General features: G+C 46.1%; 3 protein-coding genes and 1 long non-coding RNA gene across 9 annotated transcripts; 3 read left to right on the forward strand and 1 right to left on the reverse strand.

The window, feature by feature from the left end:
- The first annotated feature begins 54 nt into the window (after positions 1 to 54).
- On the forward strand, positions 55 to 2595 carry LOC140223349 (uncharacterized). The gene is made up of 3 exons (XR_011898741.1): positions 55 to 566; positions 683 to 1355; positions 1501 to 2595. It is a non-coding gene; the product is annotated as an uncharacterized lncRNA (long non-coding RNA).
- On the reverse strand, positions 893 to 3589 carry LOC117864126 (chloroplastic lipocalin). Its single transcript, XM_034748141.2, has 5 exons — positions 3298 to 3589; positions 2670 to 2811; positions 2099 to 2344; positions 1561 to 1851; positions 893 to 1272 (listed from the first exon to the last, which is right to left on the reverse strand). The coding sequence occupies exons 1-5, from the start codon at positions 3360 to 3362 to the stop codon at positions 994 to 996; spliced, it is 1023 nt and encodes a 340-aa protein (XP_034604032.1). The 5' UTR covers positions 3363 to 3589; the 3' UTR covers positions 893 to 993.
- Positions 3590 to 4583: 994 nt separating this feature from the next.
- Positions 4584 to 12239, forward strand: LOC117864332 (uncharacterized). Of its 6 annotated transcripts, XM_072295058.1 has the most exons (9): positions 4596 to 4820; positions 4916 to 9708; positions 9852 to 9975; positions 10486 to 10554; positions 10656 to 10784; positions 10868 to 10925; positions 11085 to 11433; positions 11567 to 11769; positions 12022 to 12239. In XM_072295058.1, the coding sequence occupies exon 2, from the start codon at positions 4947 to 4949 to the stop codon at positions 9696 to 9698; it is 4752 nt and encodes a 1583-aa protein (XP_072151159.1). In that variant the 5' UTR covers positions 4596 to 4820; positions 4916 to 4946; the 3' UTR covers positions 9699 to 9708; positions 9852 to 9975; positions 10486 to 10554; positions 10656 to 10784; positions 10868 to 10925; positions 11085 to 11433; positions 11567 to 11769; positions 12022 to 12239. The 6 variants fall into 6 exon arrangements, with proteins under 6 accessions (XP_034604286.1, XP_072151159.1, XP_034604283.1 ...); XM_034748392.2 differs by lacking the exon at positions 12022 to 12239 and having other exon boundaries at positions 10868 to 10987; positions 11567 to 12016; XM_034748391.2 differs by lacking the exon at positions 12022 to 12239 and having other exon boundaries at positions 11567 to 12016.
- A 1920-nt stretch (positions 12240 to 14159) lies between these two features.
- LOC117864333 (coatomer subunit delta-2) lies at positions 14160 to 19233 on the forward strand. Its single transcript, XM_072295059.1, has 8 exons — positions 14160 to 14318; positions 14808 to 14973; positions 15566 to 15870; positions 16771 to 16957; positions 17037 to 17190; positions 17681 to 17777; positions 17869 to 17956; positions 18338 to 19233. Exons 1-8 carry the CDS (start codon positions 14214 to 14216, stop codon positions 18340 to 18342), a joined length of 1107 nt encoding a protein of 368 aa, XP_072151160.1. The 5' UTR covers positions 14160 to 14213; the 3' UTR covers positions 18343 to 19233.
- The last annotated feature ends 2579 nt before the right edge of the window (positions 19234 to 21812 follow it).

The following is a 21812-nucleotide window of genomic DNA, read 5'->3' on the forward strand; positions in this document are numbered from 1 at the left end:
AAGCTGGGAGATGTTATATGGCCTGGCCCAGGGAATTGGCCCAATTAACTTTGGATTGAATAACACGATCCTGTTCGTGCTTCATGAGACGGGCAAATCTGAAGCTTCCTCTGACGAGGACACGGTCAGTTGGTGCCGTTCATGCCTAGCGCGGCGAGCCGGCGACGGGAGGCAAGCGGGGCACATTGCTTTTAGCTGAACAAGTCGCAGTATCACGATTTCGATACATTAATCTTTTTTATTCATAGTAAATTACAGGCATTTAGCTACTTCCGAGTTTCACAGCGCCGGGCCGTCACTAGACCTTCGACCCTCGCCGGGCCGCCGCTGTTCGCCTGATGCTGGCTGATTGGAAGCGCAGCCGCGGACTATTTGGTTGCCGGCGTTAAACGAGGCGACACGAGTCAGACGCAACCAGTCGTCCTCAGGCAGCGGCGGAAGGGCCGCCCCCTCCGGATCGAAGCCTCCGCGCCGCCTCCGACGTCAGCACGCAGAAATTCCACCCTCCTTCGGTGACGGACGGGCACGGCGTTGCCAAGCGTACGCCGCCCTCTTCCTCCGGCGAGGTAGGCCGCTGACTTCTGCTGCTGTTACCGCATCTCTCAACTGTGACTGAAACTCCGACACGCCGCTGCCGAAGCAACCTGACATTCGAGCGGCGCCCCTGCCTTCTGCTTAGCAGGGCAAAGAGACAGAGATTATACGTCGGTGCGCTAGCAAGTCAGGCAGCAACGGAGGTAGATTTTCTGATGGTGAGTTCTAATCTTCTAGCTCAGACGGTCGAACTAAGGTTACTGGATGCTCAAGTAGTTCAGTGTCATCATGTGTTTGGAAGAATGCCAGACTGAATGCTTCTTCTGGTGAATCATTTAGCAATGTTCAGATCATCGAATGCAGGAACGAACTGACTGAACTTTATTTAATTCAAGCTCCAAGTGGAGGAGAAGTGGACAGTTGGATCGATACTGAACAATGCTACACCTACACTGCCTTTTACTTGAAGTACAGTTCAAGCAGTTTCTTCAGGGTGTCAAACACGCTTGTGAATGGGTCCAGTGCTACTGGTGCCTTCAGCTTTAGATCTGGGAACTGGTTCGTCAGGGCCTCATTCATCCCGGGCATCGACATCATCAGGGCGAGCTGGTCTGAGGACATGTACTCACAATCCTGCGGAGTGTCATTGATCTTGCTCGGGTCGTAGCCGAAGTTGGAAGCGTAGGACTTGTACTTCTCGATGAATTCTGGCCCAGGGTTAGGTGTTCTTGAGTATATCTGGTTCAGTGGCAGAAAGATGGGTTAGGGCCTATGATGTTTCACATTACAACTGCATCAGACATGCAGATGTATTTACCAAGGTATACTTTTCATACTTAATGTCGTTATTCTACAACACATACTTTTCCATGCTCAATTCTTAACAAAAAAGGAAAAAATTAGCATACTTCAGTTGATGATGTTACTATTCTTAGTAAAATTTTGATTGTACAAACTCTTTTGCAGGAACCTGGTTACAACTGCAAAAATAAAGGACCTTCAGCAGTTCAGAGTTTAGTTCCTCACCTGAATAAAGCTTGTATCTTTAGCTCCAGATACAACTGCATAATTGTCATAGTCAGTTGCAAGGACATCGTAGGGTTCCTTGGGTATGAAGGGTAGTGTTGGGAACCGGAGAAAACATTTCCCACGGATCATCTCCTGCCTCTCGAGGTCTGTCTCAGCACTCGCCATGTCTTCTTCAGACAGGCATTGCACCCTACCCCGAATACCAGTGATGTATCCATCAGGTCCGCCGTGGACACAGAATGTATCCACCTGGATTGAGCGTGACTTCTCATCAAATGAATACACACCCTGCAGTGGCAGCAAATATGTGTAACAATCCACTTACAGACTACATCATGAAAAGGGTACAGAAATATCATCCCATGAGAACCTATTGCAAAAGGCCAAAACCAGTTTGTTATTAAGATGGCAAATTCAGCTTGTAACTACTGAGAAAGGATACATTATTGGGGTATCATGCAGATGAGAGGATATAGTACTTAAGTGAAGTGACTTCTTAGTGCTATTCTGTTTGAGGTTTCAGATATTACAATACCTGAGTGCAATGGCAGTCTTCTTGTCCCTGACCAGCAAATCCACGTTTCAGCGAGGCTACCTCGAACCATCTACCAGAGTAGCGAACTGGATCAAAGTTCTTGGCAGTCATACCCCTCATCATCATCCCTGCGCCACCGTCATCTGAAGGGTTATCAAACTTCAGAGGAACTGAAGCACTGTCGATGGCTGCCAGTGTTGCAATCTGGCATAAGCCCGGCTGGGCAAAGGTTTCTGCAGGAATAGCCTGGTCAACAAGAAGAGTTCATCGATATCGTGGCATACTATTTTTAACTGGTAATCTTACACCTATTATTTCCTTATGACTGAAATTAACCATTTTTGCCGACTTTAAAGAATCATGTGGCAGTGCTGTAGAATTTTTTTTTTCTCAAAATTAATCTTTATGTGATCTCCAAGCTCTTAATCTTCTGTGGTATGTACGTGCTGTGCATATACTGAGAAGCTAGAATATAATGCGAAGATTTCTCTGTGTAATCTCTAAGCTTTGTGTTTCTTTCTGATATGGTACAAGGGGATCTAACAAGATCCTGGAACATATAAATAGGTACCTGACTAGGTGGAGAGATGAACACGAGCGAAGCAGCAAGACAAGAGATTAGCTGCTTGGATACTACTCCATATTTGTTCAGTGGCGTTTCCTCATTCAGAGAGCATCTGACAATTTTCTGCCTGGTGGTGCTACATTTTCTCCTGCCAAGCCGAAATCAACAGAGACTTAGATTGGAAAGGCATTCAGTGAAAAAAAAACATTAAGTTTTACAACTGCAAATTCCCATGCTCTTTTTGGTAATCTTAATCAACTCATCAGCATCGGCATTCAGGCTAGCAATGTCAAGGATAGTCACAGTATGTTTTCTCTTGACTAGTCACCATTGCTGGATCACCACTGAAGTGGGCATTTGATTTTGCATAAAGATTCAGGAGCACCCAAACATGCTTTAAAATTCTAAGGGGAAAGGGGATCTGCTGCAGCACTTGTCCTCAAAATCCTGAAATTATGAAAGGGGATTCCCCTATAGAGTGATTTAGGGGAAAGGGGGAAATCAATCTGTTGGAGTTGCTCCAAACATCGCTGCTCCTGAAATCTGAACAACCTCCTCAACCTGACGTAATCCACAAGCATGACCAAAGAAACCCAATCATGACCGGCACTCTGTTGCTAGTGTGCTCCAGTACCTGGAAGTGGGAGAGCAGGCGGGGAGTGAGGACGCGGGGGAGCAGCCCAGCACCACGAGAACCATGGCTCCCGGCTCCCGCGGCCTCGCGCGCTCGCCTCCAAGTTTCAGGCCGACGAGACCGCTTTCGAAGGCTTCTCGGTAGTCGGTGGATTAGGCAGCGGAGTCTCGCTGTCCATGGTGTGGCATGGCAGCTCGGAGAGGGAAGGGGCTGCTCTGCCGCAGGCGGATGAATCTGGAACTGGGGGAGAAGCGCATCCAGCGCCATCCAATGGCAGGTCCCCACGTCTGCCACCTCTCGGATTGGAAGTTTGGAACCTGGTTGAGGTTGGTCGGCGTGTGTTTGGTTTTGGGATGACATGCAATCTATTTTTTTGGTCGGCTCCGATCCATTTTTTGGGTTGGGTTGAACCCATCTGTTTGGTCGATGGAGTATAGATCCAATCTAGTTTTTTTTATTGGAAGATTATTGGAATGAGATGGATGTTACATTAACACCGTTAGCTACAACTCGTCATTCTCTTGTATTATTTGTTTTTCTTCTACTTTTTTCCTCATCCTCTGCTCATCCTCATCCTCCCCGCTGGCCCCGCCTCTCCTCCCCTGAGCCCCGCCTCATCCTCCCCCGTCGGCCCCGCCTCTGCTTCCTGTCGGCGGCGCCGTCCGCCCCACCAGGATCCTCGCGCTGCCACCCCCACCAATCCGGTGGCGAAGCTCCCCTGGGCGTAAGACGGCCTCCAGGGCGTGCAGCGGTGGCCCCCGGTGAGGGCGGAGGCGCGGGCAGCAGGGTGGGGCCGAGGCGCGGGCGACGGGTAAGGGCGGAGGCACGGCAGGAGCGGCCTCCACGCGGGGATGGAGAAGGCAGGGCGACGCTTAGGCGGCCGGCGTGGAGTGGTGGGCTGGGGAGATCTTGGTGGTAGAGCTGTGCGGTTGGGGAGGAGCTGCGGGAGAAGATAAGGCTCAAATAAAATAAGAATAACAGGTGGGTCCATAACTGACTAGTGGGCTTGCTGATGAACGCCATTAACGGTGTCTCATCCCTCCCAACCTATCTAATCCAAATAAAAAACTAATCCTTTTAACTAAATGGGTCCGACCCACCGAACACATGCAAACTGGAATGATTCTAACCCTTTTAACCAAACATAGGATGGGCCGGACACACCAAACACAATCTCTCGTCTGCCATTGACTGGGCCTGGGCCGAAGGTCACAATTCACAAGCGTGGGCCGATTGCTATCAAGCCCGCAAACAAGAAAAAGGCTTTTATCCAAAATCCAGCGGCACGGCATGCTGCGCTGGCAGATATTTTAGTTCATCCCGAACATCCGATCCATTGGTGCCGTTGACTTGCAGTTGCAGCTGCTCGGACCAATACATCTTCCCCTGCTCCCATCCGGCATCTATCCTCCGCAGATCTGCTGTTTCCATCTCCACCCTCTCGAAGCTCTGCACAACGTCCACCTCCGGTCCGTGCCCTCCGATTGATTTGCCAACCCCAGCGGGAGCCCCGGCCTCTATAGGTACCCCTTAGTACCTTTTACGGCATTCGGAATTAACGTCAGTGTACTAGTGCCTAATTGCATTTGCACAAATGAATTGATCTTCCTTGATGCAGCATCCCCAAAGATCCATCCGTCGGCTTGAGGATGGAGGTCGTCGCCGTCAGTGCGGCGCGTTGGGTGCTGGGCAAGGCATTGGGGTCTGTCGCCGACGGCTTGCTGGAGGCATGGGCGGCCAGCGCGGGGCTCGGCCCCAATATCGACGCCCTCAAGATGGAGCTCCTGTACGCGCAGGGGATGCTCGACAACGCGCAGGGAAGGGAGATCCGGAGCCCTGCGCTGAAGGAGATGCTACTTAAGCTGCAGCAGCTGGCGTACGGCGCCGACGATGTGCTCGACGAGCTCGAGTACTTCCGTATCCAGGACATGCTCGACGGCACCTACCATGCTGCCGACGTGCACGATGGGGGCTGCATTCACGGTCTCACTCTCAATGCACGCCACACTGCCAGAGCTATTGCTCGTAAGCTGAAGATCTGCTCAGGCTCACGTGAAGGGAGCCGTGGTGATCCTGATGACGGGCATGAAGATGATGCAAGGCAAGGATGCCTCTCTGGCATCTGCTCGTGTGGCAGGCTTGCCATCAGTTCAACACCAAAATCACCCAGCACCCAGAGCGACCGGTATGGCGGGTGCATGTCAAAGGTCGCTTCCTGTGCTCGCCGGGCTGCACATAATGTCGGTAAACGCCTCCCATGCAGCTCGTTTCCATGCGTCCACAATAATGCTCACTCTGACATGTTGGATGCTGGCACCTTCTGTAGTGCTTGCCAATCCAAGATTAAAGAGGGAAAACATGTTGTGCAAACACCGAAGTTGAAGTTTGATAGGGTGGATATATCTAAAAAGATGAAGGACATTGTAGAGAAACTAAAGCCTGTATCTGCCAAGGTCTCCACCATTCTTGATATGGAGTTGTTGGGCTCTGCCATTCTTAAGCTAGAGCTGTTAGGCTCCAATACCACAACCCAAAAGAATGCTATGGGCCGTCCCGAAACGACTCCAGACATTATAGAGCCTAAGTTGTATGGAAGGGATAATCAGAAAAGGAGTCTTATCGATGGCATTACCGATGGACAATATTTTGCCAATGATCTTGTGGTGCTTCCAATTGTTGGTCCAGGGGGTATTGGAAAGACTACTTTCACTCAGCATGTATATGATGAAGTGAAGAAACATTTTGAGGTCACGATTTGGATATGTGTATCTCTTAATTTTAATGTGAGCAGGTTGGTACAAGAAGTTGTGAGAAAAATCCCTAAAGTTGACAATGAAAAGGAAAACAGTAGTGCCCAAGAGCTAATTGAACAGAGATTGAAAACTAAACGTTTTTTGCTTGTATTGGATGATATGTGGACATGTCAAGAGGATGAGTGGAAAAAACTAATAGCTCCATTTGGAAGAGGGGGAGAAAAAGGTAATGTGGTTATAGTGACAACTCGAATTCCAGAGGTGGCTGAAATGGTTAAGACAGTTGATTGCTCAGTACAAATGGATCGTTTAGGAGACGAAGATTTCATGCATTTCTTCGAAGCATGTGTGTTCGGTTATCACCAGCCATGGAAAGACTGTTTGGAATTACGTCTTGTTGGGAAAAAGATTGTCAGGAACTTGAAAGGTTTTCCTCTTGCAGCAAAAACCGTAGGAAGATTACTAAGAAAACAACTTACTTTGGATCACTGGACAAGTGTTCTAGAAAGCAAAGAATGGGAACTACAGACTAACGACAATGATATTATGCCAGCGCTAAAGCTCAGCTATGATTATCTTCCTTTCCATCTACAACAATGTTTTTCATATTGCTCTTTGTTTCCTGAAGATTATGAATTTCTTAATGACGAGCTAATTCACTTGTGGATAGGACTAGATATTTTACACACATGTGGTCAGAATAAAAGAACTGAAGATATTGCTAGGAGCTATTTGGTTGACTTGGTTAATCATGGATTTTTAAAAAGGAACGAGAAAGATGATGGTACTCCTTATTATGTTGTACATGACCTACTACATAATTTAGCAGTGAAAGTTTCATCATACGAGTGTATTAGCATAAATAGTTCCAATGTGAGGTCCATCGAAATCCCAATTTCTGTGCGCCACCTGTCTATTGTTGTGGATGACAAAGAAGTTGAGAATAGAGTGAATTTTGAGAACTTCAAAAAGGAACTTAGAGAACTGGACAAAAGACTGAATGTTGAAAACCTGCGTACATTGATGCTGTTTGGGAGCCACCATGGAAGCTACGCCAAGATCTTTGGTCATTTATTTAGGGAGGCTAGAGCCCTTCGTGCTACTTATGTGTCTGGAGCATCATATAATGTGGAGGATATGTTGCATAACTTCTCAAAATTTGTCCATCTTCGGTACTTAAGGATCAAGTCGCCGGAGTATAATAATAATGACATACAATGCTTACCCGCTGCTCTGTCTAGACTTTATCATTTGGAGGTCATAGACCTACGAGAATGGAGAGGATGCTTTGGTTTCACAAGACATATGAGCAACCTAGAAAAACTGCATCATTTTCTGGTGCCAGAACATAAGCTTCAACTACACTCTGACATAGTTGAGGTAGGAAAAATGAAATTGTTGCAAGAGTTAAGGCGCTTTGAAGTTGGAAAAGAAAGTAAAGGTTTTGACCTAAGTGAACTAAGGCAATTGTCAGAACTTGGAGGTTCACTTGCCATTTGTAGCCTTGAGAGGATACAGGCAATGAAGGAAGCAGATGAGGCAAGGCTGATACAAGTGAAACGTTTGCACAAGCTAACGTTAGAATGGGGTGCCGATCGACCAGAAAAAGATATTGCACATGAAGAAAATGCTCTGGAGATTCTTGTACCACATAGCAATCTTCAACACCTATGCATTAAAGGGCATGGAGGCATAAAATGCCCACAATGGCTAGGTGAGAAGCTCTCGGTCAAAAATTTGGAATCTCTTCGTCTAGATGGTGTAGCTTGGAATATATTTCCACCTATTGGAGAGTTGTGGCTAGTTAATGGGCCTCATGACGAAATTTCAAGTAATGTCTGCAATAAAAAGTTCCAAAATTTGAGAAGATTGGAGCTAATTAAGCTACCAAGGTTGAAAAAATGGGCTGTAGATGCCCCCTGTCAATTGTTTGCCCATTTGGAAGTGCTTATCATTAAGGATTGCTCCAAGCTTACAAAGTTGTCTTTTGCACATTCTACTTGCTGTCAACAAGAGAAAGAGAAAGGGGATAACATGAATTGGTTTCCTAGTTTACGGGAGCTCGAAATTTACAGATGTCCTGAACTATCGTCCTTTCCTCCTATTCCTTGGACTAGCGCTCCGTGCTCTGCTACCATAATTGGTACTTCAGGTTTGGATAATTTGTATTGCGGCAAATATTACAAGTCTAAATATAGATTAAGCATTTATGGAACTATTGATTTGGATGGCACATTCTGGAACATGTTGGCCTTTGGTAACCTAACTGAACTAGAAGATCTGAGTATCAACAATTGTCCTCCTCTCCCACTGCATCACTTCCATATGCTATCATCACTAAAGACCCTCACGCTATGCGGTTCAAGCACTATTGTAACCTTAATTGAAGGAGAGAGCCGTGCCGAATACCAATTTCCAGTTGAATGGATGAGCATAAGCGAGTGGGGTGCTAGTGCCAAGGAATTGACGCAGCTACTCACTTATTTCCCCAAGCTCTCAACACTGGCTGTGGAGTCGTGTGAGAAGATAACAGTGCTAGGTGTAGTGGAGAAGCAGGCCACGGCAACACCCGCGGTCGTCGCACAAATCGAGCAGCACCAGCAGCAGGATGGCACAAGAGGAGAGGAGGAAATCTCAGCAGAAGGGCTGCTCCTCTTGCCTTCCCAATCCCATCTCCAGAACTTGCGGATCTGGCACTGCCCAGAGCTGAGCCTCCGCTCCATTCCAGCCGACTACAACAGAGAAGCAGGACGAACTCGGGGAGGACAAGGGCTCCAAGGTCTGACCTCCCTCCGATCGTTGCAGATATTCAATTGTCCCAGGTTGCTCTCCTCGTATTCGTCCTCCTCCGCTTCTCCTTGTTCTCCCTTCCCAACCTCCCTGGAAGACCTCGATCTGCTAGGCGTGGTGGGCATGGAGACGCTGCTGCGTCTCTCAAATCTCATCTCTCTCACAGATTTATCCATACATGATTGTGGGGATTTAAGAGTCGAGGGACTGCGCCCTTTCCTCGCTCATGGTCGTCTCACCTCATTACGCGTCTGCGGAACCCCCAATTTCTTCGCTGGTTCCGAGTCCTCGCTGCCGCATGAACAAGAGATTCCATCCTCTTCCTCCAAACTGCAGGAGCTTGGCACGGATGACGTCGCGGGTGTCCTTGCTGCGCCCATCTGTGCCTTGCTCTCTTCCTCGCTCACCAAATTGGACTTTCGGTGGGTCGAAGAGGTGGAGCGCTTCACAAAGGAGCAAGAGGAGACCCTTCAGCTCCTCACCTCCCTCGAGAGCATCGAATTTTGGCAGTGCGACAAGCTGCAGTGCCTCCCTGCAGGGCTGCATAGACTTCCGAACCTCAAGAGCTTAGACATCCACACTTGTAAAGCCATCTGCTCGCTGCCCAAGGATGGCCTGCCAGGTTCCCTGCTAGAGTTGGTGATAGACTATTGTCCAGGCATCCGGTCGATACACAAGGAGTGCCTCCCAAATTCACTGCAAAAACTAGTGATCAGAGGCTGCCCAGGCATCCGGTCTCTTCCAAAGGTGGAATACCTTCCAAGTTCGCTGCGAGAATTGGATGTCGGTGATAACAGCGAGGAACTAAGAAGGCATTGCCGCAAGTTGATAGGAACCATTCCAATAGTCAGAGCCTGATTTACCCAAGGTAACAAAGAGGTGGAACTTCCTACCCACCAATTTCCCTTGCTTTTCCTAACCCTATAAGCATCAGTTATTCTCTTTTTGTTTAATTTGACTACAGTTATGGTTTCCTTCCGAGTAACCCACTTGTTTTCACCTACTGTGCAGGGATATTGTTGGAATTGGTACATTCTTCTGACCTCCGAATTCTCACTGTATTTATATGAATACACGATTCGAGTTGCCAAGTACGAACATCTCAGATGTGCCTAACGAAGTGCACATAAAACTGGTTAGTGTCCTGTATGCAAAAATCACCCCCAGGGCCATGTAATATTTACAAGTTTGATGCACATCTTGTAATCTGCTGCCTGTTGTTTTTGTTATTTGGACGCATTTTCATTCCTAATCATGAAGTAGTTCGAAACCTTCTGTATGAGAGTTTGATTATAAACTATTAATCAAGAAATTTCTCACTCACATAATAACACTAAAGTGTGAGTTTAGTAGTTTCAGTTGCCTCACAACTTGCAAAACATGCTTCAACTACTTTCAAGTTGCCTTAGTACACTGCTAAAGAAACAAGCTGATATTCTCATTTCTTTGCTCAATGCTAGACTGATTCGTTGTTCCAACGTGTCTTTCCCTTCTGCTGCACGACAATTCTCAGATAGCATAACTAATGGAGTGTAATGAACCTTATGTTCCTATATATCAATCAGTATCTGCAGCATTCCTATTTTGATTGCGTAGAGACAGGAGCTAATATCGAGTACTTTCATACTACTATTTATTTTTGTAGATCATCTCCATGGGAGCCTATTAACTAGGATAACAAAATGGTGCTGAGATCATATTGGTTTAGGTCAAGGTAATTTATCTTGTCTCATGAAAATCAAGTCAATTTTTACCTACACCATGTTCCAGACCACAAGTGCTTTTGACATGAACACTGCTTATTTTAATCTACAGGACACAAGGGAACATCAAGTCATTGGGTTGTACATCCTTGTACTCTTGTTAAATCTTTCTGAAAACAAAGAGTTGCTCAAAAGGGCGTTGAGGTGTGGCTTCCTGCTGTTAGAAATCCCTTCCCCAAAGGTAATTATAATACATTTGCTATTTTCTTAATCCTTTTCTTGAGAAAAAAATGATGTTGGAATCATTTGCAACTTTGGACGTAGAATTTGGATTGCTGAATGCCTACCTTTAATACTTTGGCAATGGTGCAACAGAAAAAAGGTATTTATTTTGAAGGCCTCATGTAAACTATCGTTCATTACATGCAACTTCGTATGTTCCAGGTGCCCAAGCATGACATAACTCTTGTAGTATAGGTCATATTGTTTCCTGAGCCTCCTACTGTCAACTGATCCTAATGTCTTGATCTATTGCCTACAGCCCTATGCATGCAAGTTTCTGGCACTGCAGTAGTCAACACGAAATTACTACTATGTTCGCTGGAGCAACTTCACAAGTTCAGATGTTCCAACTTCCAAGTGTTTCCTGCATCTCCTCAACGACTTGCCTGCATCGTCTGTACTCTGTAGTCTGCAGTTCTGCACACTTAAGCCCTACTCGTTCCACGATTAACCTTGTGATTGGCCGGCCTAGCCATTTTTTCAAGTTGTGCCATCTTGAGCAGCTATCGACCAAATAGTTCTTCACATAGCACTCGAAATTAATCTGAGTTGCAGGTGTATCTGCTGCTGCTCGAGCTTGTAGAAACTGGCCGTGGTTTGCATATGAGGTGAGTGTTACACTTTGCTCAGGCCCGTTTCAGATGGCTGTAGACTGTATTACATTTGTAAATACTAGTATTACTTTTCCCTGGAGGAATATTGATCGAGAGTTCACTATTTTGTCATTACTGTTGGCAACAGGGATCTTGCAAAGAGCACAATCTTTGACAAGATCGATATCACTTTGCTCATGAAGCTGGTACGTTGGACAATGATTCTTGCATCAGCCAAGTTGTTGCGATAATTGCAAGACCAAGTTTAAGCATCCAGAGACAACAGTGTGACACTAGTTCAGGCCTTCAGGGTGTCCTCAAAACTCGCTCAGGGCATGCTCTGGAAGCAAGGCAAGTGTTCAGGTTCAGTGGTCTAATGCAATTTTGAGATAAAATTGAATGTTTTTAGGTTTCCTCACGTCCCAATTCCTGAGTAGACATCAGAAAACTACGACTTGCACTGTACTTGGAGAGTAGTGTGTTTTCCCATGACAATATAGCTTTGGGAAACTCTCGATTATTCATGCAATTTCCTGCAACTAAATGCTGTCCTTTCCTTGGCTACAAATTAATTATATTCTGGGAATGGTTTTTGATATGCAGGACTACCGTTCATCCTGTAGCGTGTTGTTGGCCTCGGCCGAAGTGTAATTTCTGAAACATCATATAGAGTCAGAACGGCACAACGCAGGCTGCTGTTGAATACTTAAGAGAATACAGGCTGGAGTGGTAGTTAAGTGATCATATTACATATAGGGTCAGTTGTCGGCTTGTGGCAGAACACAACCAATTCAGAGAATACAGGGCCAGTTTTATTTTTACTCCTAAAGTTTAAACCTGCGTACGTAGAGAACGAAGCAGGAGGATACATGTACTGCTTGGAATACTGTACTGTACGCAGGCAGCGGGCGCCTCGTAGGCTGCTGCTTCGTCATCAGGATTGGGCAACGAGGGCACGCTGCAGCTCATCGGCCATGATTCCCGTATGTCCCCGGCTGGCTGATCATTCGTCGCCGAGCTCATCTCCGCGGCGGTTGACTCTCCGCCATTTCCATTCCATGCAGACTCTTGATGCTTGCAGAAACCGCAACGCGCAACAGCAGGCTAGGCTACTAGCTTAGCTAGTGAAATTGGATCAGAACACGAACCACGAAGCCTCTCCGGTAATCGCAGCTTCGCACACCATCGTCGCGTAGTCAAGAAAAACAACTTCGTCCTCCGATCCTGTCTGCAGGCAACAGCAATGCCATCAGTCGATTAATTTCCTGTACGTTCCTGCATCCGGCCGGCAACTTGTTCATTGTTGGCCTGCCCGTTCCCGTGTTGCATTGCTTGGCGTTTCGTTCGGGTAGAGTAGGCACCGGATGGAGGCAGCATCGATTCGGTTCACAGGCCAACTTCATTCGTCGATCGAATTCTGATCGTACGTTTCTCTCGTCATTGGTTTTCGTCCTCTGGCAGCAGCATTTTCATCAGTTGTGCTCAAGGCGCTGGCTTCCGGCGATGCAAAAGTTGCCAAAGCTGTTGTCAGAGACTTGCTTGGTTGCCCGCATATATGCTGCTCGTGCTGCTGCTACGTACTCTCCTGGTGGCGTCAGACGCAATTACGCAACCGCGCAAGGCACATGGAGACGTCTCCTCGCTGCCACAACCGATCAAAACTGATGGACAAGTCAACGGCTGCATGTTTTGCAAGTCAAATATATTCAGTAACAAAATGTGCAAGCATTGCTGATGTTAATCACCACATGACTAGGCATTTGTTTATTGAATCCAAAAAATCATATCTACTTCCCGAAACAGACGATCCCAGCCGTAGGCTCTCTAGGCAAGCTGTCAGGCAGATCCCCGATCCCTCCTTTTATCCGATGGTCGGTGGAGTCACCCGACCAACTCCAGTGGATCTGATCCGCGCTCCCCCTCCATTTTTCATACCAATCACGCGTGCCCTCTCTCTCCTCCACTATGTGTTTCAGTTTATCTAGCTTTCCCCCACAGTTGCTACTTTTTTCTTTAAAAGAAGTGAAGGGACTAAGCTGAAGGCTGTTTTTTTTTCTGTTTTCATTCGCAGCACTTGTTTCAAGACAGTTTGTTGACATGTCTCGCATAAGAATTGAAGGATTACTCGCTGCATTCCCGAAACTGGTTGGGACTGGGAAGCAGCACACTTATGTTGAAACTGAAAATGTGCGTTATGTTTATCAACCTATTGAAGGTTTATATCTTCTACTTATCACAAACAAGTAGAGCAACATTCTTGAAGATATGGACACTTTGAGGCTGCTCTCCAAGCTCGTATCCTACTTTTGCATATATTAATCTTCTGATTCTTTGGAAATTACCTTATCTGTATGATCCTATTTAATATGAATTAAAGTAGAAACTTGGTTTTTTGGGGTGGGTGGGGGTGTTAACTTCAAGAACATGGGCTTAAGATGACCATACTGGCCTATCTGGATTTTACAGATTTTACATATTACTGAGGGGGAAAACTTAAAATACAACATGCACTATAGGTACTTGAAAGTATCTATGCAAAATCTTAACCAATATGAATCTCATTTTTAGAGCTGTGTATATATTAACTTCATGCTACTATCCAGTGGTATGTTCTTTCACAGTAATATTTCTATACTACCGTCTCCTTAACTTGGAAACCGCCTGAATACTCCCCTTCCTTGGATGAGGAAGGTGTCTGTAAAACAGCATTTGAGCTTATTTTTGCTTTCGACAAAGGCATCTCTCTTGAAAATAAGGAAAATGTAACAGTTCAACAAGTCAAACAATATTGTGAGATGGAGAGCCATGAAGAAAAGGCACACAAGCTGATGATGCAAGCCAAAATCAATGAAACGAAGGATGTCATGAAGAAGAAGGCTAATGAGCTTGACAAAATGAGGGTCTGCACTACTCTTTTCACCAGACTTAAAATACGCTGTAATTCATTTAAGTCGTTATGGGTCATGTGGGTATTTTCTGTCAATCAGCCTTATTGAACTCTTTCATTTTGCATCAATTTGTGTAATGTCGCTAGTTAAGTTAAAGCATCCATTTAGAGCATATTTTGGTAACTCCAGTTTCTCATGAATTAACTTGTTGGGATGGCATCTGTGAGATATAAGCATACATAAAGATGCACTGCTGAATCCTTTATGGAAAAAAATGTAGGATAGGATTTATGGATTGAAAATTTCATGAAAGGAGAGTGGAACCCAAATTGTTTAGAGGAAAATTTAGTTGGGTTCCATTACTGAGATGTTAAATTGTATTATCATGTCAAGCTATTTTGAGTATGCATCTTAGTAGTTAGTATTGTACTGCAATGATATTTTTGGGTATTATTTTTTAATGCCTAAGGGGTTATATTTTGTGGGTGGTGTTAATAGCAGATGGAAAGAGGTAAACTTGATAAAGGCGGATACTCATCAATATCTGGTCCACGTGTGATTGAAAAAGCTTTCAATGATATGAGCATCAGTGGTTCTCGATTTGGTAGCGGTTCTGGATTAGGTGGGCTGAGCACTGACATGGACTCATTTGCTAGCAAGCCCAAAGGTAAATCCTTTCTTTCTCTTGGATTTCTCGATCAAATTTTATTTTAGAAAAGACAAACTTATTGCATCAATTTATGTCGATGACTTAAACATTTTCTCCCTTTTTGCATGCGCATCTAGTTCTGTTTCGATCTCCACATAGCTAGGAAATATATGACATATATTACACCCTTTTTTCTTTTCATTATGACCCCTGTATTTACATTCTCTCCGCAAGTTCTCATCATATCAATGGAGTATGGATACTCCTAGCTTGTTAGGCTTATCAATCCCTTAAAATTTGCTATTCATACTATATTTTACAAAAAGTTGAAGATGAGTTAATAGCAATATTGTTCGAAATGAAGAAGCTTACCTATCACTTTACTTTGTCTCACTTTCATGATACATTTATAATATTTTTGAGTTAATACTATATACTTTAAACATATAGCGTGTTGGGATCATCCTGTAGTTAAGTCTATTCTGATCTTTCTGACTCAGTATTAGGGAAACAGGACTACATTACCTGATTTCTAGCCAAAATGCTAGAGACAATACAGGGCTAGCATATGACCTATATTTGATTCTAACTGCAAGCGTTGTTTCGACAGGTCGTCCATCTACAGCTGCTACTGCACCCGGTAAAGGTCTTGGTATTAAATTGGGCAAGACACAGAAGACAAATCAATTCCTCGAATCATTGAAAGCTGAAGGAGAAGTCATTTTGGAGGATGTACAACCAAGTGCAGTTCCTTCAAGATCGTCTGCTCTTCCACCAAGTGATCCTGTCACAGTGACTATAGAGGAGAAGCTCGATGTTGTTGTTAAAAGAGATGGATGTATCAATAACTTTGATGTTCAAGGAAGCCTTGCTCTTCAGGTTCTCAATGATGCTGATGGATTCATCCAATTGCAGGTAATCTTTTTTAAAAAACATACTTGTGTGTGTATGGATGGAAAGCTGTAACCTATGTAAGGCGATACGGTGATTTCCGAAAAACACAGATACGCCGATACATCAAAAACATATATATAATACATATTTAAATATGATTAGAAAAATAAAGAAAGAGAAAAAACAGAGAAAAAGATGAGATGGGCTTCTATGTACTAGCTGCCGGCCCACTCAGCCCACCTAAGAACATTACTTACCCTAATCATCTCTCCCCACGCACACAAGTTGCCGCCGCCGCCGTTACTCTTTTCTTCTTCCTCGCCTCGCCGTGTCTCTTCCTCCCAAGTCCCAACGCAGCTCCACCATCTCCAGTTAGTGTTTCACACTGCCGAATAGCAAAATGGATAGCCCTTGACTCCTCCTCTCCGGTACTCTCAGATCTTGTGCTCTTCTCATATCACATCCATCTCTCTAGGCCCTCTCCACTTCTGCATCTCTCTACTGCTACCCAGGGACAGGAAGAAGTATCGGAGGAAAGTATCGGCTAGTATCGGAGACGTATCGCTAATTAAATTATTTGTTTTTCCATCATAATTTCTCGATACACGTATCAGACCGTATCGGGCCATATCGCGATGTATCGCCGTATCCTGCCGTATCCGATACCGGTACGGCGACCTGTTGGACGTATCGGTGATACGTAAGCTGTAATTATGAAATAGTATATAGCTTTATATTTGCCTTGTCATGTGAACCTATATTGACATTGTATCATATTCATTGTTCTGGTCGCCTTTCATTTATCCTTCTTGTGCTGTTTTTTTTCTATTATTGCCAACAAGCAGCGTTATTGCACACAGCAGCGTATAATCATATGAATCAGCTTATCAGTTGATTTTTCTAACATATGGTGTGTTGTAGATTGAAAGCCAAGATATTCCTGGACTAAGCTTCAAAACACACCCCAATATCAACAAGGAGTTGTTTAACAGTCAGCAAATTTTGGGAGCAAAAGATCCAAACAGGCCCATCCCGAGTGGTCAAGACGAAACTCCTCTGGTGAAATGGAGAATCCAGGGGATGGACGAATCATCTTTACCTCTGTCAGGTGCAACATAACTTTGTTTTTTATCTGTCTAATAATTTGGAAATTTGGACTTGCATTAACATGCTTTTGCTCGATGTAGTCAATTGCTGGCCGTCGGTGTCTGGAAATGAAACGTATGTCAACATTGAATATGAAGCTTCTGAGATGTTTCATCTTCACAATGTTGTCATGTCTATACCACTGCCAGCACTTCGGGAGGCTCCAAATGTTAATCAGATAGATGGAGAGTGGAAGTAATGTTTCCTTTTCCTCTTCAGTTTATTTATATGTTATTTACTAAAGTATGTCGCATATATTATTGTGACAGTGCATTACCATATGCCACTTGGTTTTGGTCTTTATGTGAGGCCTTTTATTATTAATCTTTAACAGACCAAATGTGATAACCTCTAGTGTTTTGCTGTTATAACTGGCATATCAAGCTGTTACAGTGGACTTGTCTATATGCAGCTCAGCTTTTGTATCCTAGATGGTAGTGCTTTATATAGGTCTGAAAAAAACTGTGGTGTTTACTGCTTTATTCCGTTTCCTTGTGGCATTTCGTGATGCACCTTTCTTTGATTTTATTGAACTGAGCTTGTGTTTGTTGTCTCAGCTTTTTTTTATTGTTTCACTTTTCCTTGTGCAAACAGGTTTGACTCAAGAATTTCTGTGTTGGAATGGTCTATTCTCCTTATTGATCAGTTCTTGTGTCTTAACTATTGCTTTATGTGCCCTTTGCAGTGGTTCCATGGAATTTGTTGTCCCCCCAGCTGATCCATCATCATTCTTCCCCATCTCTGTTGGGTTTTCTGCATCCGGTACTTTCAGTGATTTGAAGGTTGGTTCCCGCACGCTGCTCGAATGAGCCCTCCTATGTTTGGTGTCTCCCTATTCATCCTTGTCAATTGTGTTTATCTGAAACTTTTCAGGTTACTGGAATCCATCCTCTGAAGGAAGGCAACGCTCCGAAGTTTTCACAGCGGGCTCGTTTGCTCACTGCTAAGAGCAACTCCAAGAGTATGTAATTTTTTTTTCCCAAAATGAGGTATTGGGGCTATGCTAAAAAATTCCTCCCAAAAACGTACCAGCCTACAGCAGAATGCTAAAAAACTAGTCTCCCAATATTTTAAATCAGTCCACGTCATCGTATTGGGCGCATTTTAGAATTTGTTTTGTTCCTTTAAAAAGGATCACGCTGCCGGCTGGAAACCTCCTGTCGCCGCTGTTGATTTCCTCACGCCATCGAGAAAATTTGGTCCTCTCGCACCATCTTCAGTAGAATTCGTTTTTTTGCTTTAAAAAAGGATCAGATTCAGTAGCACTGTCAATAACCTTCCAAAGACACATAACAATGTCACAAAGAGCGCCAACGCTGTCACTTGTCCTTTTTGACTGCAGGATAGCTCCATTATTTTCTTGTTCTGAGTTAAGGAAAGCTAGCAGGTTCTTGTACTCGAGAAGATTATCCTACAAAACAGCAAGATTTGACAAGAAATTATTTGTGCAGTAGTACAGAAGCAAAGTAACAGTTTGGAGTTGACGAAAGGTACCTTCTGCAAATTTGTGCCACCGCCCGGTCCATTGAGGCTATGCAATTGGCCATCAGATGAGCCAAGGATAAGATTTCAATCATAATTCATAGGTGCCACCTGATGACGTATTGATTCAGTTAATTCAATTTGTAGATGTCAGAAGCCACGCTCTAATTGCCAATTAGCAATTATAAACTTTCCACAATCCAACATCAATTAGGAAAAACAAGTTTGCGAGTCTAACCGAGAGCCTTTAACAGACCTGAGCTGCTGTTGAAGTAGGCGACGAGGAGAATGACACCCTGCAGACATGAACAGCTAAACTGTCAGCGTCAAAGGAGGGAATACTAGGACGACGAGGGCAATGGTGAGCACGGGCGGCGAGCGCGACTTGGGGTGGAGCAGGCCGTCGACAGAGAGCAGGCTCCCATTTTCCACCTGCCGGCTCGGGTTCACCGACCTCCTAGACATCCTCCTGCCCTCCCTCCCGAATCCGACCAGCCATAGAAGCGCGTCAGCCGCAGATCGGAATCCCCTGTGGCGCGAGAAGGTGGAGGTACCTCTGTCAATGGCACCGGTCGCCGGGAGAGGAGATCTGCGTCCCGGCCTGCCGCCGCATGGCGCTCACCGGTCGCCGAGAGAGGATAGCCGGCACCGGGAGAGGAGGCCGCACCGCCTGTCGTCGGGAGAGAGCTGCCACCGGGAGATAGCGCGCTAAAAAAAATAGCGCGGGAAGGGGGCGCGGGAACGGAGTTCGGGAGGATCGGGGGAACACTGTGCGTCGCTAAAATATGCGGAATATGCGGGGTGGTGGGGTGTTTTTTCACGTCGCTAATTTTTTAGGGAAATTTTGGGTGGACTGTTGGAGTTCATTTTTTCTCTTTTTTTTCCTAAAGAAAGTATTGGGAATAAGATTAGCAGCCTCTTAGAGTTGCTCTAACTATCAACTATCTAACTATCAACTATCAAGTAGTTTAATGCTCTTATCATGGTCGAGTGTTGTTTCACTGAAATACTCCAACGGCACCTGGTAGTAACACAACGTATTTTTGCCATGAACTTCTTGGAGCCATGGCAGGGAGCATTGTTTCGCATTTGGAGAATATTATCCTTTTGCCCCTTTCATTTTTAGCGTGTTGCACGGATTGATGTTCATTCAGATGTATTGTTGCCAGAGAAAATAAGCACCTGAGTTCTTGCATTTCTCTTGGTACTGGCCCTGGCAGGGAGTTGCGCAGCAACCAGTGGGCGAATGCAAGGTCGCTGGAAAAGCAGGCGAGATCTCTGGTTCCGTTCTGTACTGATGCGAACTTGCTACGCAACAGATTAGTGAAATGGATCGGAGTATCGGAGCCGCTGCACTCCAGTACTCCACTGGAACACGAGAATTAGTTCGCTTGATGAAGCGGGCGGGCGGAAACAGAGAATACGAAGTCAACGAATTGAATTTTACGCTCGACCGACACCGTCATAAAATAGGAAATCCATTTACAGCTAGCAAAGTGTAGTAAAGGCCCATAAGCTGATGAGCCCATGGCCCATTCAAGCATAAACATCCTGGGTCAGTGCTGGCCCATCTCCTCTCGTTTCCCGCCAGGAGCCCGCACGGAGGCGGCACGCCGGACGGAGCAGCGGCGGCGGGGAGGATCTCGCGGCCTCCGCCCGGTGTCCAGGCCCCGCCACGATTCGCTCCCCGCCCGTCTAGTCCTCCGCCGCGCTCGCCAGTTTGCCGCCCAAAACCCCCTACGTCGTTCCCTCGCCGACTCCCCCATCAGTTTCCCAGATCCCCCGTCTGTGTGTGTGTGTCAGATCAAGGTGCCATTTCAGCTGTGAACAAATTGCTCTCGTCTAGTTCATCTGCGGTTGCTCATCCTCGAGCTGGTAGACACCCATCCTCATTTTCATACGTGGCGAGTGTTATACTCTGATCAGGACGTTTTCATATGCCTGTTGTATATTTGTATAGATATTCGTTCGTTCAAAAAAAATATTTGTAGATATTATTTTAACCTGGAAAAACATTGATGAAGTTTATACTATTTTGTCAGCAATTTGGCTAGCATCCAGAGGTATCTGCTCATCTAGCTTCAAGTTTGACGAGATAATGGCTATGGTACGCATCGTTGTTAAAATTAAGCCATCTAGAAGTTGGCATGCCATCACCTCCAGGAACCAGTTTTAAGAGAAATGTTTGTGGCAAGCTCATCAGATGGCACATGGTGATAGGGCCCACGTGTACTCGCTCCACGGTGGTTGCCTTGTCGACTCCACTCCATTCTTGTGCTGAGCAGAGTAATTTCCTGCTGTTGTCGCATTGACTCTCGACCATTTCATGGGTCGTGGCTACTCGTCGTATGCTCCGCCGGACTCCGTCGTGTTCCACGTTCCCATGCCGGCAGATGTCCAAATGGGTGGCCCGGCCCGGCCAACTTCGTGCTGGGCCAACGCCTCCACCATGCCGGGCCGTGCCAGCCCATAGGCTGCACCAACAGTCTAGGCCCACGGGCCCATTTCATGCCGGGCCAACCTGTAAAGCACGGGCACAATATGCGTGCCGTGCCCACAGGGCTGCACCGCGAGCGCTCGCCCCTCCGTGGCTCTACGCCGCGCCGCCGCCTCCATCGCGAACCCTGCGCATCGCGGCTTGCCCGCTCGCCGGTGCCTTCCCCTACACGTCGCGGCCTCCTAGCTCGCCGATGCCGCCCCCTACAAACCACTGCATCCGATCTCACTGGTGCCGTCGAGCGGAGTGCGCCGCCGCTGGAGGTGAGGATGGAAGGAGGACTGGCCGACTGGAAGGTGGAGGTCCAGACTCCAGAGGGAGGAGGGACAGAGGCATTGGTGCCCCTGCCTGCAACGTGCGGCCTGAGGGATGGAGGAAGGAAGTGGATAGGAAGAATAGGAGAGCGATGGGCCGTGTGCCAAGGCGACTGGTGATGAGTTAACGGGCCGCCTCAGACCGGCCTCCTAAAACCGTGCTGGCCCAAGCCGCCCGTCGTGCTAGGGTGGCGGCCCATGCTTGGCACGTGTTACCGGGCCAGCCAGCACGGACATGCAGGCCGTCATGCTGGGCTGGGCTTGGACCGGGGCAAAAAGTGGGTTCTGTGCCGAGCGAGCGGGTCACGGGCTTTCCGGACATCTATGGCCCCAGCGGTAACAAAAGCAACAAGGCAACGGCTCGGCAAATTATTTAATCGCGCGTCCTTCCTGTACGTTATACAAGGACGATATGATGGCCATCGAGGTCATGTTTAGTTCACTCCAAAATCTCAACTTTGGCACTATAAAAAAGAAGATTTCCCATCACATCAAACTTGCGGTACATGCATGGAGTACTGAAT

The sequence above is a fragment of the Setaria viridis genome, chromosome 7, assembly GCF_005286985.2.
Source record: "Setaria viridis chromosome 7, Setaria_viridis_v4.0, whole genome shotgun sequence".
NCBI lineage: Eukaryota > Viridiplantae > Streptophyta > Magnoliopsida > Poales > Poaceae > Setaria > Setaria viridis.

Bases quoted from the DNA above. Each gene is read 5' to 3' on its own strand.
- LOC117864333 (XM_072295059.1), top strand. From the start codon at position 14,214: ATGGAGAGCCATGAAGAAAAGGCACACAAGCTGATGATGCAAGCCAAA. The intron at 14,319-14,807 runs GTCTGCACTACT...TGTTAATAGCAG, and splicing joins ATGAGCTTGACAAAATGAGG to ATGGAAAGAGGTAAACTTGA. The intron at 15,871-16,770 runs GTAATCTTTTTT...GGTGTGTTGTAG, and splicing joins ATGGATTCATCCAATTGCAG to ATTGAAAGCCAAGATATTCC.
- LOC117864332 (XM_072295058.1), top strand. From the start codon at position 4,947: ATGGAGGTCGTCGCCGTCAGTGCGGCGCGTTGGGTGCTGGGCAAGGCA.
- LOC117864126 (XM_034748141.2), bottom strand. From the start codon at position 3,362: ATGGTTCTCGTGGTGCTGGGCTGCTCCCCCGCGTCCTCACTCCCCGCC. The intron at 2,812-3,297 runs GTACTGGAGCAC...TCGGCTTGGCAG, and splicing joins GCCTGCTCTCCCACTTCCAG to GAGAAAATGTAGCACCACCA. The intron at 1,273-1,560 runs GTGAGGAACTAA...CCACTGAACCAG, and splicing joins AAGATACAAGCTTTATTCAG to ATATACTCAAGAACACCTAA.